The sequence below is a fragment of the Petaurus breviceps genome, unplaced genomic scaffold, assembly GCF_028583685.1.
Source record: "Petaurus breviceps papuanus isolate PSGF00001 unplaced genomic scaffold, PetGlider_PUasm1.0 178, whole genome shotgun sequence".
Taxonomy (NCBI): Eukaryota; Metazoa; Chordata; class Mammalia; order Diprotodontia; family Petauridae; genus Petaurus; species Petaurus breviceps.
In genome coordinates this window covers 8,749,213-8,766,400 of record NW_027185777.1, presented here as the reverse complement: position 1 = coordinate 8,766,400, position 17,188 = coordinate 8,749,213, and the positions used below count along the sequence as shown (strand labels likewise).

Genomic DNA, 17,188 nt, shown 5'->3' with positions numbered 1-17,188 from the left:
GGCCAAACAGGCTTGGGGTTGGAAGGAGATAAGGATTTCCTGTTCAGACACTGGAATATTAACTGGGCTAAGAGAAAAGGAAAACTGTAGGTAGGCCTTGGGACTTTTGTGTGGGAAGATTGCCTTCTCACTTGTATTGTAGGGGTGACTGAAAAGCAGAGTGAGTGATTTTGTGCTTTTGTGGGGAATATTTAGAGGGAGCAGGAAGAGACCATGAGTAGATGTTTGTGGCTTTGAGTTGGGTAGAAGCTGCCTTGGGTGTGAGAGTGTGAGTATGGGAGCATGATTGTAGAGAAAGTGACTATGGTGTCTGTATGTTGAATAGCAGAGTGTGTGGGACTTGTGAACTGTAGTAGTGCATTTTGGGAATCATCTGACAATGAGTTTGGGGTGAGAGTTAGAGCTGTTAGCAAGGGCCTCATGGAACTTGCCCTGTAGCTCTTTCATCTGTATGGGCATTGTGTCTTCTCCAAAAAGAGCACAGGCTTTTGGCTTGGTTGCTTGTAATACTCTCACTGCCTCAGTGACACATACACATGCCATACACTAGTATGTGGTGAGGAACTTTAGTCTAATGTAGCTCATATTAACGGGGACATATCAGAGCTCACCTTTGGATTTCTGGAGAGTGTCTTGGGAAGAGGGTGTCATGAGTGACCAGACAGGTTCAAGATCAAGAAGATTCTTAAATATACTTTTCAAGAAGAGAGTCAGGGCACGAAATATGGAGAATCAACATGACAAACAATGAAATTTATTGTCTTAATAGACAGGAAGTGACCATTTGCTAGTCTTTTGAGGAATAATCTTTTTTGTGCAGTCAAATGCTCAGTTGGTTAGAGCAAAAAAAAAATGGTTAGAGTAATGTCACATTAGAAGAAAGGATAAAGATTAGAAGAACACCATATGCAGTAGAAGATTATAGCAGACCAGATTTGTCCTGCTTAAATAAAATGTTAATTACCAAAATGAAAAATATACAAAAGCAAAGACCTTGTCTCCATGACCATTTCCTAGATAATTTTGACAGATACAAAGCAATCACCACAAGGCAGCAGCTGAAGGACCCCAGAAATTGTCTCATTTGGCTAGTATTCTTCTCGTTAACTGGAAAAGACACAGCACCCCAGGGCAAAAGCAATTTGGAGTACAATCTCACTTGCAAACTCTTATGGAGGCTGAAGGAAACTGGAGCAGAATCATATAATAAAACAGTGAAGAGCAGTTGAAGAGAAGATGAGCCTCCATGCAGGGGTTCATAGACCCTTGTGCTAATCTGGTGAAGCCTGCAGACTAACAGAGAGCCAGAAGGGGCCCAGAAAGAGGCCCGGGATTCAGCTCTGAGCTTGCACCATCGTTCTTCCCACTGGTACATCATTATATAGCTGGGCACTAGGACCCACCCCTTTCCTTATGTGCTGTCTCCCAAATACAGTTTCCTGTGCACGGTTGGAGATCACCAGCTCTTCACTTGAGAACCTGGCATGCACCAACTCATTACCCACAGTGGAGAAACAAAGCATGAAAAATATACATTGCTGAGATTATGACATGCAGCTGGCTAAATGAGTCTGTCCATATGTGCATAACAGGAACTGCCGAAGGACAGTGAGCTTGGCCCAGGATTGAGTAGGAAAAGGAGATTAAATTGGTTCACATTTGTCAAATTGCACAGGGTTTCACTGACCCAAACTGCTCATTGTCATAAAAACCCATCTTTTAAACACAAGCATTCTCTTGGTGTTACTCTGTGTATGTAAGTTGTGTGTGGAACAGCATGATCTTAAAAGGATTAAAATGAAATCAACAAAAGAACAATGCAGTGATGTATGTGAGGTTACAGCATTAGCAGTTGTTTGACTGTGAGAAGTTTTGTCCAAGAAACATTATAAAGGGAAATGTATGCAAGAAAAGGAAACGGGTCATGAATCAAGAATGGGACAATAGATGGTATGTTGATAATCCTGAGATGTTAAAAAAGAAAAAAGGAAGCCTCCAGTGAATTGGGCATATTTGCCATGTGTGGTCTAAATAGGAAAACATTGCTAAGATTTGAGAAGAATTAAAGAGGCATTGGTAGAAGGAGTGTCCACGCTAACTGATGGTATCAGGCATCCGCCCAAAGTACCAAAAGCAGAGCTTGTAGCTGCAGAGTTCTTAATAGTTCCCTCATAGTGTTGGTGAGGATGATCAGAGAAATGGAGCAACCTAGGTTCTTCTGCATTCTCTCCTTAATCTGACTCCTTTCTCATCTTTAAGATGTTCTTAAGGATGGCTAGAAGGATAGTGTCATTTGTGTCACACGTGGATTAGTGGAAAGAGTTGGCAATGTTTAATCTGAAGAAGAAAAGATTTGGGGATGGAGGGTGGGCAGAAGAGCATCCTGCGGGGGATGAGATTGCTGACCTGAAGTGATGGAAAGGCTGGTGGTGCCAGGTCTCAGATCTGAGCTTGGAGCCTGGACACAGCACTACCTGTCTTTCCATTCTTTATGGTGTACTCTGAACTCTAAAATGCATTTTCAAATTTAAATACTAAATTCAAATAATTATAAAAGGAGCTCTCCACTTCTGGCTCCACCAGGTACAAAGCCAGAGCCAAAAAGGTATTAGTGAAGGTAGCACTGGAGTGGGAGGCAGGAGACCGTGATTCTAGTGGAAGTTCTGTTTGGGTCCTCTTTGGCGGCTCTGGGCAAGTTGCTTAAGTCCCTTGCACCTCAGTCACCTGTGCTGTCAGATATGGATAAGCTCACCTGTACTGTGCCTCTCATTCAATTCTTATGATGATGAAAGGCATAGGAAAGTGCCTAGAAAAATATAAAGTCCTAAATAAAGGTAACACGTTATTTGTTTAAATCATGTCTGTTCTTCTAAATCATCTAGGGAATTACACTCCAGGAATTTAATCAGCTGTCCTTCAATATGATTTTAATGAGCCCTCCGTGTCAGCCATTCACAAGGTAGGTATAATAAATCATCTTCTACTGAGGAAGATACCTGTGAAGGATTTACAAAGGATAAAGCACTTTGCTTTCTGTAGATACAATTCATTATATTCACAAACCTTTATTCTGTTACATAATCAAGTGAATTATATGTTGAATGAAAGTCTGGCCCATCATGTCCTAATATTTATCCGTTTTTATAACTATTGCTTGATGGTTTATTCTTAAGTAACCCACCTTAATATGTAGTACGATTTTTTTGTGGGATGGCCTGCATTTTAAAGAGCCTGGATATAGTGTAAATTCCATTTCAAAGCTCATTTCTAAGACAGTTGTTTAGAATTCAGAGTATGTTTTCTCATAGAAATAATGCTCTGACAGGTGGTTGGGTTCTCTCTACAAACCACAAAATCCTGTTTGACTCAGACTTCAGTCCTTTTGAATATTAAAGGATTTGAAATGAGGAAGCATGCTAATTTCTATTTTTCTTTTTGAACTTTAGTTCACAGAGCTAATCATAATTTTCAGAATAATTTGCAGTGTTAATTTTCTCCATACATGTGTTCTTTATCCCTCTAGAATTGGCCTACAGGGAGATGTGACTGATCCGAGGACAAAGAGTTTCCTGCACATTCTTCACATTCTTCCAAGGTATAGCCTTAAATTTCTTCAGAGTCTTATATGAAGTATGAAAATTTGTCATTTGGGTGAATGTGACACTTGCTTTTCACATGAACCAAACATTGTACATTGTTCTTGCCACACTTTAACTTGGGAGCCAGAAGGTCACTTAAAGCTCACCTTGTTCAGCTTTCTCATTGTACAGATTTATGAGGCCCAGAGAGGTGAAGTTTTAATACTTTGTTTTTGTTTTTTGGAGGGCAATTGGGGTTAAGTGACTTGCCCAAAGTCACATGGCTAGTTTTTGTGTTAAGTGTCTGAGGCTGGATTTGAACTCAGGTCCTCCTGACTCCAGGGCCAGTGCTCTATTCGCTGTGCCATCTAGCCTGCCCCAGTTTTAATACTTTTAAAATGTAGTTAATTAATTAAATTCAGTGTAATTTAATTTTATTTAATTATTTAAATTTACTTAAATAAATATTAATTCCCTGTGATTTAATACATTATCCCATAGTGAGTTAGGGGCAGAGCCAAGACTAGAACCCAGGACTCTTGTCTCTCATTTGACAGTGTTTTATACTGTATTCTCTAAAGTGAATTTGCTTTAAGTTTTCTTTTGAAACGATGATTTGGCTGAGTGTGGTTTATCTCCATGAGGTACATGAGTAATGACTTTTCTGACTTTTTAAAGCATTAGTAATGAATTCTTCCTACTTTGTGAATGATTTGAAAAATGTTTTTCTTAAATAGTAGTGTGGGTTTTTTTTTCTTTTTCTAATATAATTTACAAGAAAACCTTTTTCTTGCAGGCTACAAAAATTACCAAAGTATATCCTTTTAGAAAACGTTAAAGGATTTGAAGTGTCTTCTACCAGGTAAAGCATATGTTTGCCTTCGTTGGCCACAGTTGTAACTTTGGCTAACTTTTAGTAAAAAAACATTAAATTGTTTTGTGATGTGCCTACTGATTTTTTCCATTTTCATTTTGGGCATACTTCATGAAATACTGTCCTAATCGGCGTGTTTCAAATAATATCAATAATTCCCTGTAACCAAACCCTGCCTTCACATTGTGAAATCAAAACCATATTCAAGAAGGGCAGAGTAGCAAAGTAGCAGTGGGGGGGAATCATTTGAATCCATTTCCTGCCTCTGACAAATCCTGACTGTGTGGACAAGTCATTTAACATCTCAGTGTCCCATATACCTCTCTGAAATATTCAGTTACAGATGAGTTGTCAGCATGCATCATTGAAGAAAATTTCTACATCAGAGAACTCCCCAGCACCAAGGAATTATTGATCTGCACCAAAAACATATCAAGCTATATGACAAATCCATTAAACTCCCCTTAGCTACAAAATTAAAACAAATAAAAATAGGTTCTATATCGTGTCATATAAATATAAAGAACAAAGTAATGGCTACCCACCTTTGTGCAGTTAAAATTCTAAATTCCATTCATTTAAGAAGCATTTTCCCACAAGTTATTTATCTTTTAATCTCCCATAGTCTAAGATAGTATAATAAATGAAATAGGCCCTTAGAAAATGTTTGTTGATTTTATTAAATGATGACAAAACGTTAGAGTAATAATCTACCCCTGCTACTTACTAGCAAAATGACCACTTAACTTATCCGAACCTCATTTTCCCATTAAAAGTATTGGACTATATCAAGGGTTCTGGGGTCATCATTAAATTTCAAGGGGCTCATGAGCTTGAAAGAGAAAAAATAATATTTTAATTTTCACTAACCTTTTGTTTAGTTAGAATTAGTTTTATTTAAAACTGTTTTTTGTTAGGGGAAATGAACTCTATTGCAGTGCAGTTAGGGAGACCCAATTAGAATGCTTTGTTGTTATTCTCTTGGATTCTGGTTTCCCTTTGGACTAATGGTTGGAACCGTGTATCTCTAGTCCCTCCTTCCCTTCAGCAGGGTCTCCTGGTTCTTTCCATAGAAATAAGGAATGAATTCCAATTGTCTTCAATAAGTTATCTAACACAGGACTTAGTTAATGTTTTGCAATGACAGAACCCTTCTAAAAACTGCATAACTCTTGGAATAAAAGCCTTTGAAATAATTTTTTAAAAAATATTATTGATGACACTAGATAACATAAGGCTGATAAAATACATATTATCGGGTTAAATTTATTCACAATCTAAAAATACTAAAACAAACTTAATGAGAAGTGTGTAATTATTTGCCCTCTAAGTTTTGTGCCTAGATATAAATGAGTGCTGTTGGAGGCATTTTCTGCTTTACCTATGTAAGGTAGTATTTGAGAGCTGTTCCATTTCATTTTTACTTCATTTACAAATTTGCTGCGTTTTTAAGTGCATTAATTTTGCCAGAAACATAGAACTATTTAAAAAAAATTAATATTAACCAACAAACGATGATTTAAATGCTACTCGATGCCAGGTACTGTGCTAAATATTGAGGATGCAAAGAATGAAAGAGCCTCTACTCTTCAGGAGCTTACATTCTATCGGGGACATATCTAAGTATGTGCAAGATACAGATGTTTTTTACTGGACTCATGATTTCATTAGGATGGGGAACACCCAGTGAGGAGGAGCTTCCTCTGCTCCTCAAACTGGTGTTTCATCATCGGTCTTGGTTCATTTTGCTTTTTTGGAACCTTTTCAGATTTCTCAGTTGTGTCTTATTACCCTTGATGGAGGCTGGTTAAAAAATTCCATATGAAAACCTCAAAATAGAAGTGGATGTTATTTTGTACCTACTATGTTTGTACTACAGAACCTGTATGGTTTTGAATTATTTTAGTGATTTAGCATAAACCAATAAGAAGTCCGTTTTTTGATCATTTGGTTGATGGTAGCCAATCTTCAGTGGTTATCTAGACCATCTAAGCCCAGTGTGCGCAGCCAGCAGAGAGAGCTAAGCAGGTGTGTTAGCTTTATACACTCGATTGCTATTACAGTGTTTTCCTTTGTGCAGTGCCAGAGATGGCTTTACAGCAACCAGTGGCACACAGTGCAGAGAAATTCTTATTACCAGTCTTAATTATTCATGTCCTTGAAGAACTAGTATGTTTCTATTACTATAATTTTATTATAGAATTATTCTCAGAGTGCGCTTCTCTGATGCCTCATTGTGGCCTGGTGGTGACCTGGGGTTCTTGGTGGCTCTTCCAGTGGTGGGTTAGCTCTGGCAAGTCCAGTGAACCTTAGAAATGCTTTCATTTTGAGCTTAGTAACAGACTGTCTGTCATCTGAAAAACCAGCCTGGATGGATTCAGACAGCTCACTGTCAGCTTGGCCACAGGGTGATGAATTCTATACAGAAGCTCTTAAAGATCATTTATCGAGTCTTAGAAGGATCCAAATCTGTGTTGGTGGGGGTCAATACCCACAGTAGTGAAATCAAGGTTCACTGAATCATAGAGGCATTTTAGATTTGAGCGTAGCATTGGAAAAGGTCATAGTAGTGGACTGGCTCTGAGGTCATGGCAGAACAATCCTACCTAAAGTGCTTAACATATTTTTAAAGAACTTTCGTGGAGATACAATTTTTATTTTAATATGAGGTCTACAATTATGTTTGTAATTGTATAATGAAGTTACTTTTTAAAACATTGTTTTGCAGAGATCTTTTTGTACAAACACTAGAAAATTGTGGCTTTAAATACCAAGAATTTCTATTATCTCCGACATCTGTAAGTAACAAATTATAAAGACCTGTGTATATTATAGCTTGAAGGCTTTTATTCTAAGAATTTGATTCATTCAATAGAATTTCTACTTTATAGACTATTCTAGATAATGCTATATACCTTTTGACCTTTTTAGTGGTATACACATATAGTCTTGCCTATTTATATCTTTTCACATTCCTATATATATTTTAAGTCTGCATTTGTATACATTGCATTATACATACATTTTTTTAAATTAGAAATAGGATTCTTTTGTAGCTTATGTTCATTCAGTCACAACCAGATAATTGTTTAAATACCTAAAACATGCAAAGCACATGTAATATTTCTTTTTTAATCCATCTGGGATATAGGGGGTATTGCTATTTAATAAAAATTATTTTAAAATATAGTTTAATTATAGGATTCCAAAAATAGTATTTTTGTATCAAGTAGTCTCGAAAATTTTGTCATATTTTAAAGTAATCCAAAAAATTAGAAAATCAATCATATCAAATGATAATGCTTATAATTTAGTGTCAGATCATGACTTTATAATCTAAAAAAACCCCAAATTTCCTACTTTTGAATTAAGGCAAATTTTTGATAGGCTACTGATTTTTCCCCCTAATGTGCCTTTACTATTATTCTTTTCATCTTGTTCTTTACTTTTTGGCTTTCTATCCGTATGTTTGCACATTACTCAGTTCCCTGTTATGGAAAAAAAGGGAAGAGATACATTTAAAATAACTAATTCCTGAAGCTAGTTACAAATTTTGAAAATAGGTGATGTTAAATCTCTAAAAGTATTTTAAAATGTCTTACTTCATATTTTGCTACCTTTAAATTTCTACAACATAGTGACAGTTTTATTGAATAAAATTGGTTAATAAGTGAAAAGTCAAAAATTGGCATAAGGAACAGACCCTTTATAGCTGAAAGGTACTATAGAGATAATTTAGTTGGAATGTATTTGAATTTCATCTATTCAAACTGGAAAAAGCTCAGTATTTGAATATGACTTTACTTAGCTAGACAGCTCTAAGACTAAGTTGCAGAAAAGCAGTCCACTTCCGTTAGGAAAGGAAAATGTCAGGTTCTTCAAGTTCTCTATGGTAATGAAACCTTGACTCCAATTCCTGCCCTGATCCTTAGTTACATATTTTCCTGCTATTTATCTGTACAATCTACAATGAAAATGACCCTCTGGTAGAATACTAATTGGGAGCAATTCTCTTCTCCATCAATTAAATTATAAAAGCATGAATTTAGAAGAACTGAAAAATTACTTCTGCAAACCAACATTTACTACTACAAGAAGGAAAATGTGTGCTTAGAAGACTTTTAGAAAATTAATTACTTCTAGTCATTCTGATGCAGATTTTTAATTGAAATTGAAATTTGATTTTATGTAGCTAATTGATATGTTTTGTTTGTAGCTTGGTATTCCAAATTCCAGATTACGTTACTTTCTTATTGCAAAACTTCAGTCAGAACCATTCCTTTTTCAAGTTCCTGGTCAGGTATCACTTTGTTTTTTCTTGTTTGTTTATTTTTAAAGTATTCAATATTGTCAAATTAATTATATGGACACTTCTGACCCTCTTCCTTTTCTTCATACCAGTTAAGTCTTAACATGGTTATACTTTCCATTATTTTCTTTGATGTTTTAGCTATTTAACTCAGATGATTAAATCATGGTAACAATGAGTATGAAACTAAGTACAGCCTATGGCTTGTAGTTCACTAATACAACCTTTGATCATGGTGGTTTTGGGTCTGTGAAACTTGGAGCCTCTACCACCAAGGAGAATTCAAAATATATGTCCAGTAGAACAATCCTATTTCATATGTGAAAGACAGCCTTTTTATCCCATAATTTATGTAAGTATCCCATAAGTATATGGGTATGGGGTCAGCCCGTGAGTAAAACATAGAACAATATCCCAGCCAAAGCATTTTTTGACTCTTTATTGAAAGTATTAAGTTGTATTAGAAGAGTGCTTGTGTTTTCTTTTATAAATGAACCTTTATAAAATGATCCAGATTTTGCTGAAATAATTGAGCTCTTTGGAAGTTGTTGCAAGTCCTAAGGGAGCTACATGCAATAAATACCCGCTGGGTGTAAAAGGGATTTTTCTCTTTTCCATGACTGTTTTTCCTTTTGTGCATGGAAATGATCCAGTTATTTTTTAATGAAACTTTTGGTCCAAAACCCATTTTCAATAAATTTCTACTTTTCCAAGTAACTATTCTAGCCTTTGCTGGACAGCTTCTCCTATTTACTGAGCGAGAGCACAATATCCTCATATTGCATATTAGCTGACTATATATAAAAATGGATGCTAGATTGTTTCTTGAGCCATGTGATGTGTCTTTTGAATTACTGAAAAAGGTGACAAAACATTATAGTTTATCATTTTTAAGGCAAACCTTTAAATGACTAGAGTAATTAATCTATAAATTCATTAGGTAGCAGTCATGGATTTGTTTTATTTTTTAAAACATTTGCATCTTTTTACTTCATATCAGGTATTAGTTCAGTTTCCCACAGTTGAATCTGCAGATTCACAAAGGCACACCATTACTGTAGATGTGAGGAAAAACAGTGAAGAGAGGAAAATGGAACCAAACCCTTACTGTGATGGCAATACACTGTGTTCTGGGAGAGAGACATTTCTTTTCAAACTGGAAACTGCAGAAGAAAAAGAGAGAAAACTTCAGCAGGACAGTGATCTCTCTGTTCAGATGTTAAAAGATTTTCTTGAGGATGACGATGACATGAGTCAGTACTTTTTGCCACCAAAGGCCTTGTTACGCTATGCTCTTCTATTAGACATTGTTCAGCCCACTTGTAGGCGATCGACGTGCTTTACAAAAGGGTAAGCTTAAAAAAGACTCTATTGATGGTCAAAAATATCTTGGTCTTATTTGCCGTAGCTTTTTTGATTATCCTTCAAACAAGTGTCATGTTTTGGAAATTGTTTCTGTTAGAATTAATTTTCTCTAATTGCTTGCTTTTTGGTCCAATAGGACATGAGTGAAAATTTCTTTTGGCAGAACATTATGTGCACAACCCACAAAAGTGCTTATGAAGGACAAAGCCATTTGTTTGGTGACCTTCAGAGGATCTTAATTACTCATGGCAGAAATGAGATTTCTGTAGATGGTTGGATGGCTGAATTCCTTAACTCCCTTCTTTTCATTGTGCCTTGAAGTTAAAAGAATTATATCTCTCAAATCCATGCACCATTAAAATGAAACCTTCCCAATCATAAGTATGTTGTAGAGATAGAATTGAAAGGACTTGTATGTAGTTGTATATGGGACTGAGGGTAAGGAGAGAGAGTCAAAGAGATCTCTGAGAATGGTGGCATTAGGTGATGTGGCTAACAGACTTAATGTGTTGTGGTCAGAGATTCATTCCATGCCCTTACTTATATGGCAGGGACATAATTTGGCAACATATTTTATGACCTAAATACTTTGTAATGGGCTACAAAGCAGGAGTGTCCTCAAACATCTCACACAGGCTTATAGTAGCTAATTGTTAAATTTTCATTGTGAGCATTTACATCTCAAAAATCTTCAAACACTAAAAATTAGGACTTGATTTATAGTTCTATTGATTATTTAAAGAGAGTGATGGAGAAAATGTTAACAATGCAAATTAAACTTAAAAGCACGTCATGTGTACGCCCCTTTCCCCCTTCCCAAGAGCTGGTTGTTGAACATTTACTAAGCACACTCCTGGCTAAACCCCCCTCCTATATATGTTGTTTGTAACTAGTAAAATGTAAACCTCTTGAGAGCAGAAGTTATCTTTTTTCTGTCTGTAGAGCACTTAGCCCAGTGCTTTGTACATAGTAAGTGCCTGATGAATACTCTTTTCATTCATTCATCATGAAATAAGTGTTGTGAAGAAGAGAGCAATTTTCTTTTAACAAGTCATTTTTTGTTTCAGTAAGACCTATATTGACTGTCATTATTTGGCCAACTCTTAATGAATCTCATGGAATATGGTAGGATATGTGGATGTTTTAAAGTAATGGGTATTTAAAATAAAATGAAATGTGGGTATTTAAAACAGTTCTGAAAGCATTATAAAACTATGACAAAGTTTTAATGGAAGGGCTTCATGCATTTTTCCCTTGTGATTTAATTTGGGGATGGGAGCATCTAGATGGTGCAGAAAATGGAGTACTGGGCCTGGAGTCAGAAAGACCTGAGTTCAAATGTGGCTTCAGACACTTACTACCTGCTTCACTGAGCAAGTCACTTAACCCCCTTTTTGCCTCAATTCTTCATCTGTAAAATAGGGACATACTGAAGAAGGAAATGGCAAACCAAGAGTCAGAATATGACTGAATAACTGAACAATGATATTTTTTAAATATTGAGATTATTTTATGCATTCCTAAATAGAAATTTAGCATCTATTAGTTCTGAACTGAGTTTTACATTTACATATATCTCAAATAATTTTCACTTTTTAGCTATGGAAGCTATGTAGAAGGGACTGGATCTGTCTTGCAAACTGCTGAGAATGTACAGGTAATTTACACATTTTCAAATCTAATTAAAATCTTTAAACATATTAAATAATAAAGTTGAATAGTCTGAATAGTATTTGGCTTTAATTTTACATGTCCCTGTATAATCTTGAGAAACATCATGGCATGTCAATGAAAGGACTTGTCTTGGAGTCAGGAAGCTACCGAGCCCAGACTCTGACATTGACTGACTGTCTGGCCCTCAGAAGCACCCCTCTTCTACACCTATCCCCCAACTCCCTGACAATACTCAAGACTGTCAGGTACTCATGAGTTTCTAATGTTTGTCCAGGGAGATTGTCCAATAAAATCATCTTTCTTTGTGGGAAAAAAATACTCTTACATATTCAAAGTATTAACTTCTATAGAACCTTATAAATTTAGCATTGCTAGGTTTAAAAATGTATCTATAGATATTTTTATGATTTCATGCAATTCCTTTTCCCCCCAATATTGTCTCCTTTAGTGAATATTCTGCCAGCATCTCATTCTTCTACTGACTTTATGCTGGAGCTTCATGTATACTGTTGGGTCTGTATTATAAGGACTACTTATAATAAGTATAATAAGTGAAGTCCAGTTTTCAGCAAGATTCCTTTGGGACTTCAGCCCTAAATTTCAGTGAATGGAATTGAAATTTAACCTATCTTAAACTGAATTCTACTATATATAGTAAAATAGCAAGGTTTCAATGCATTCTTCTTTGCCCTATTGAAACATTTCTCTTAACATCAAGTTACCCTCGTTAAAAATGTCATCAGCGTCAACTAAATTTCTAAATTTCTGATGAATGAAGTTTATTTTGTCACTTGAAGAGGCCGTTGTTAGTTGGTGGAATGGGTGGTAGTACAAGCTACCATGTCCCTCCTCTTAGCCTTGTGAGACTGATGGAGGCTGCTGATGTTTTCCCCTGGCATGAGCCATGACTCTTTTCCTATGGTTCCTTTATCCTGTGGTTGGCAGTTGTTTACAGTTTTGTGGTTGAGTGTTTGAGTAAAAGCAGAGCTGATAATTACAGTAGAAAAATGTCCTGGCTTCTTCAGCACTGTGATTGACTTCTTTTTTAGTTTCTGATGGCATTAATGTGTTTGTGACTCAGTTTAGGGCACTGAGCCATTTTGTTCAATGTGGGGAAACTTTGTAACCTTATTGATAATAGAAGGCATGTCTGTATTCTTCTACAGTATCACATGGCAACTTAAAAGCAATTACATAAAACTTTGATATCTGATGTGTTCACAGATTGAAAGTGTGTACATGTCTCTTGAAGCATTGTCAGAAGAAGAGAAGCTTATGAAGTTGTCAATGCTTAAATTGCGGTATTTTACTCCTAGAGAAATAGCAAATCTTCATGGATTTCCCCCAGAGTTTGGTAAGTAAAATGCAGGTAATCCTTGATTTAAACATGCTAAATTTTGCAGTTCTACAACTCTAATACAAGAATGGCTTCAGCCTCCCCTAAGTTCCCCCAAACTGTAGTGTACTAGGGAGCAGGGAGAATAAACATTTGCCTTCATAACTTTTATAGATAAAATCTCTCTTCTCAACTTTGCTTGTGGATTTTAGTTGGGGAAAAATAAAAATAATAGGTCTTTTTGATAGCTGTAAGATTCAGAAATATATACTTCAGTCATTTAAATCACATTTTAAAAGCATATTTCTTTATATATATATATATATTTATATGCATATATATGGATATATTGCTTCTACCAGAGATCTCCTTCTGCTGTGCAGGTGTCCCTGGATTCTCAAGGGTAGAGGTAGAAAAGCTTCAGAAAGATAAACTCATCCACGGACAGTGTGGTTGTGTTGATAACCAGTGTAACTGAATTTGGGAGAAGTCAATCACCCCATTGACTGCATTATGATGAATTTATGGGCCCAGAAATTCTTTTCAATGACTTTCAACCATTGTAGAGGGGCTGTGATCTGTCTTGGTGGAAGGAGTATCCTGCCAACAAAATTATCTATCACGGAAATTTTGAATGCTAAAAGGAGCTCTAAATGACTGATCAACACTTACTGTTTTGATACTCATAGATCACCCTTTTCAACAGTAATCAGAATTTGATGTGTTTTGAATTATTTTTTTCAGTTGTGGTGATGGATTTGCACAAATCCTATCATGCTGTTTGTTTTAGTTTTCTTTATGACCAGAGAATATATTTCTGAAATATCTGTCCCACATTATGAGGTGAAGTCCCCTTTGTCCCCTTCTGGAAGTTAAGTGGAGCTAGCTAGACAGTATTCAGTTGAACCTGAGATTGTGTTCTTATTAATACTGTGATGTCTGAACTAATTTATGATCACCCAGTGAAATGTTCTGGTTTTTTTATTATTGTTTTGAATGTTTTAGTTTTTGTTTATGTCCAGTGTTATGTGTCTTTTGCCTTAGTCTTACTATAACAGGATTATCTCTTGGGATGATTAAAGTAGTCATGTTTATAAACCTGGAATTACTTTGAATTAAATTGTAATTAAGATGAGGTAAGTTCTTTATTTCCTAATTCATATTTTTTTGTAAAAACAGATTCATGATCAGGTTGAGTGGTAATGCTGCAAAACTATTTTATTTTCAGTAATAGATCCTGAATTATTCACATAGCTGCTTTTCAATGACCAGATCTGACTCTTTTAAATGGATACTGCCTTACTATTCTTGATGTTTTTAAATTTAATTGACCATTAATTTATATACTTAATTAGCCTTTCATTGTGTGACTGCTATAGAAATGTATGTCCTGGGGCTGCTAGGTGGCGCAGTGAAGAGAAGCTCTGGAGTCAGGAGGACCTGAGTTCAAATCCAGCCTCAGACACTTAACACTTACTAGCAATGTGACCTTGGGCAAGTCACCTAACCCCAATTGCCCTGCCTTCTCCCTTCCAAAAAGAAAAAAAAAAAGAAAAAATAATGTTTGACCAGAGTATAACTCCAATATTATGTTAAACTATGGAGTACTTGTGGGTCTATAGTCCCTATGTAAAGAGGACATGTCTCAGGATAATATTTAAAATTGACATTTGGAATTTCGTGTTCTGCAGTGAAAACAAGACTTTTGAGTATATGCAGATAGGATTAATGGAGCATTTTGTTAAAAAAAAAATCCAGAGCAGGAGAAACAGATGTGGACTAATGGCAGCTGGAGGGTCAGCGAGCTCTTGGTGATGATCACGCCGATGCATTTCTCCTCCTTCTTCTGGAGGCAGTGCATGAGTTGCATGTTCGAGGATCTCATTTATTGTTATTTGTATAATTTTGCACCCTTTACATTTAATAAAAAATAGAGCCTTTTGTGTCTGAAATTAAATATTTGTGCTCTGACTTCTCTCCCTCTTTCTTTCTTTCTCTTTCTCTTTCTCTCTTCCTCCCCTCCTCCTCTCCCTTTGTGTCTGTCTCTCTGTCTCTGTCTCTAGGATTTCCTGAGAAGATAACAGTGAAACAATGTTACCGCCTACTTGGGAATAGTCTTAACGTACATGTCGTGTCCAAACTCATCAAAATCTTGCTTGGGTAATTGTGACATACTTCCAGATGATGGTAATGATGTTCCCTTGTGTTCAGAAGAGAATGATGAAATTTTTATTTTTAAAATTATTTTGAACAAATTCAGCCACATGGTTAGATTTCTTTTAGAAAGATTTTGAAATTTTAAGTTATTTAATATTCGTTTTAAAATGTTTTCAATTCCATTTAGAAAACAGTAATTTAAGCACTTGCTATGATCAGAGTTCTTGGCTAGATACTGAATTTCACTTCCCTTTAAAACTTTTCATTACTATCTACTTAGTTTTTTAAAATAAAGATCATTAGTACTCCTACTGAATGTGAATAATATATACTAAATTTGAATATGCAAATGAAAAATTTCTTCTAAAAATGTGTCCCTTGAATAAATGAATTAAGATACAGGTATCCTATATTGACCTTCACGCATTTAGGAACATTGATATTTTCTAAATAAAAAAAACTTCTGTTCTACATGAATAGTTCATCAGATTATGTGGGAAGATCTTTTTTTAAACTTGTTTAACAGTATAATTGACAAGTTGCCTATTTTTGTATACTAAATAAAGATAAGTTATTTTAATGTATATTTTGGTTTTTATTTTGTTTCTTGATATATTGATTTTGAAAACATTATACCAAATGTGTCTTTCACAGCTTAGTTTCTTTTCAGCTGCTTGTAATCTGATTTCTTTCTCCACTCCTTGGCTGAAACTGTTCTTTCACAATATGCCAATGAAAAACAGATGCTGAATTTGGAGCCAAAAGACCTGAGTTCAACCCTGCTTCTGCTACTTAATACCAGGGTATCTTCTCCCATTCTCTTCATCTCAAAACCTCTTGACATCATCTTCCACTTTTTCTTCCTTTCCCCCGATCTCTGACAAATAGGTGGCCGTTTTCTTTGACAAGACCAATCCGTCTTCATGTGCACTTGCTTCCATCCCCTCAATAGTTCAATAAATGTTAGCCTAGATAATCTCTAAGACCCCTGTCGGCATTAAAACCCGTGATCTAATCATGAGATCCATTAGCTTATATTTGTTGCAGTCTTTCTCTACTTCCACATCTTTGCAGCTTTTCTCATTATTGACCACTCCTGTTAGCTGGTCTCTCTTCTCTTGGTTTTAAAACATTGCACAATCCTGGTTCTCTTATTTCTCAAGCTACTCCTCTTTCTCCTTTGCTGTCTACTCATGCTCTTCCCATCTTCTGTTCCTTAGAATGGATATTCCCCAGTGTCCCTTTTCTGTACCTTCTTTTTTTTAGCTCTTACTTAGTTCGGTGTTAACTATCACCATAATTCACGTGACTTCTGTGACTTCTAGATCTGTATCTAGCCCTGCTCATTCCTGAGCTCCAGATGATTTATCAGATCTCTATTGAAGTGCTTTCTCTAGCTAGTTCATCCCACCAGTCAACATATCCTCAAAGTCAACATATCCAAAGCCAAAGTTTTCATTCCTCCAAAACTTGCCCGTCCTTTTTATTTTGTGATTTCTATCTGCAACATTTCTGTATTTGGTCTCTAATTGTAAAACTTCAGTTTTATCTTTGACTCTTTCTCACTTACCTTTTTTATCCAAGATCTGTTAATTCTGTATCTGTGATGTCTTACATCCATTCCTATCTCTCTGTTCCCACTTTAATTTCCCTTCCTTCTGGGCAATTGCCATTACCACCTAACTGACCTTCTGACCTCCAAGCTCATCTTCATAATTGCTTCCAAACTCTCCTTCCTATACATACAGGTTATTTGCTCAAAAATCTTTGCCAGTTTCCACTTGCCTAATAAAGTTCAAGGGCTTTTGCCTGTCATTTAAGGCCTGCTGTAGTGTGGTGCCTCACCATCATTACAGCCTGAACCCACATCCCTTCGCGCCTCACATTGCTACACA

At 35.9% G+C, this 17,188-nt stretch overlaps 1 protein-coding gene across 4 annotated transcripts in view; it reads left to right on the top strand.

Annotated features, from left to right (window-relative positions):
* TRDMT1 (tRNA aspartic acid methyltransferase 1) overlaps positions 1-15,877 on the top strand; it is a 52,440-nt gene extending 36,563 nt beyond the window's left edge. For all 4 annotated transcript variants that reach the window (XM_069086257.1, XM_069086258.1, XM_069086256.1 and 1 more), the window contains 9 exons: positions 2,883-2,959; positions 3,524-3,595; positions 4,375-4,440; positions 7,181-7,250; positions 8,669-8,752; positions 9,762-10,111; positions 11,726-11,783; positions 13,025-13,154; positions 15,200-15,877. In XM_069086257.1, the coding sequence (XP_068942358.1) occupies positions 2,883-2,959; positions 3,524-3,595; positions 4,375-4,440; positions 7,181-7,250; positions 8,669-8,752; positions 9,762-10,111; positions 11,726-11,783; positions 13,025-13,154; positions 15,200-15,300 (1,008 nt within the window). In that variant the 3' untranslated portion in view covers positions 15,301-15,877. The remainder of the gene's footprint in view (positions 1-2,882; positions 2,960-3,523; positions 3,596-4,374; positions 4,441-7,180; positions 7,251-8,668; positions 8,753-9,761; positions 10,112-11,725; positions 11,784-13,024; positions 13,155-15,199) is intronic.
* Positions 15,878-17,188: the final 1,311 nt, after the last annotated feature.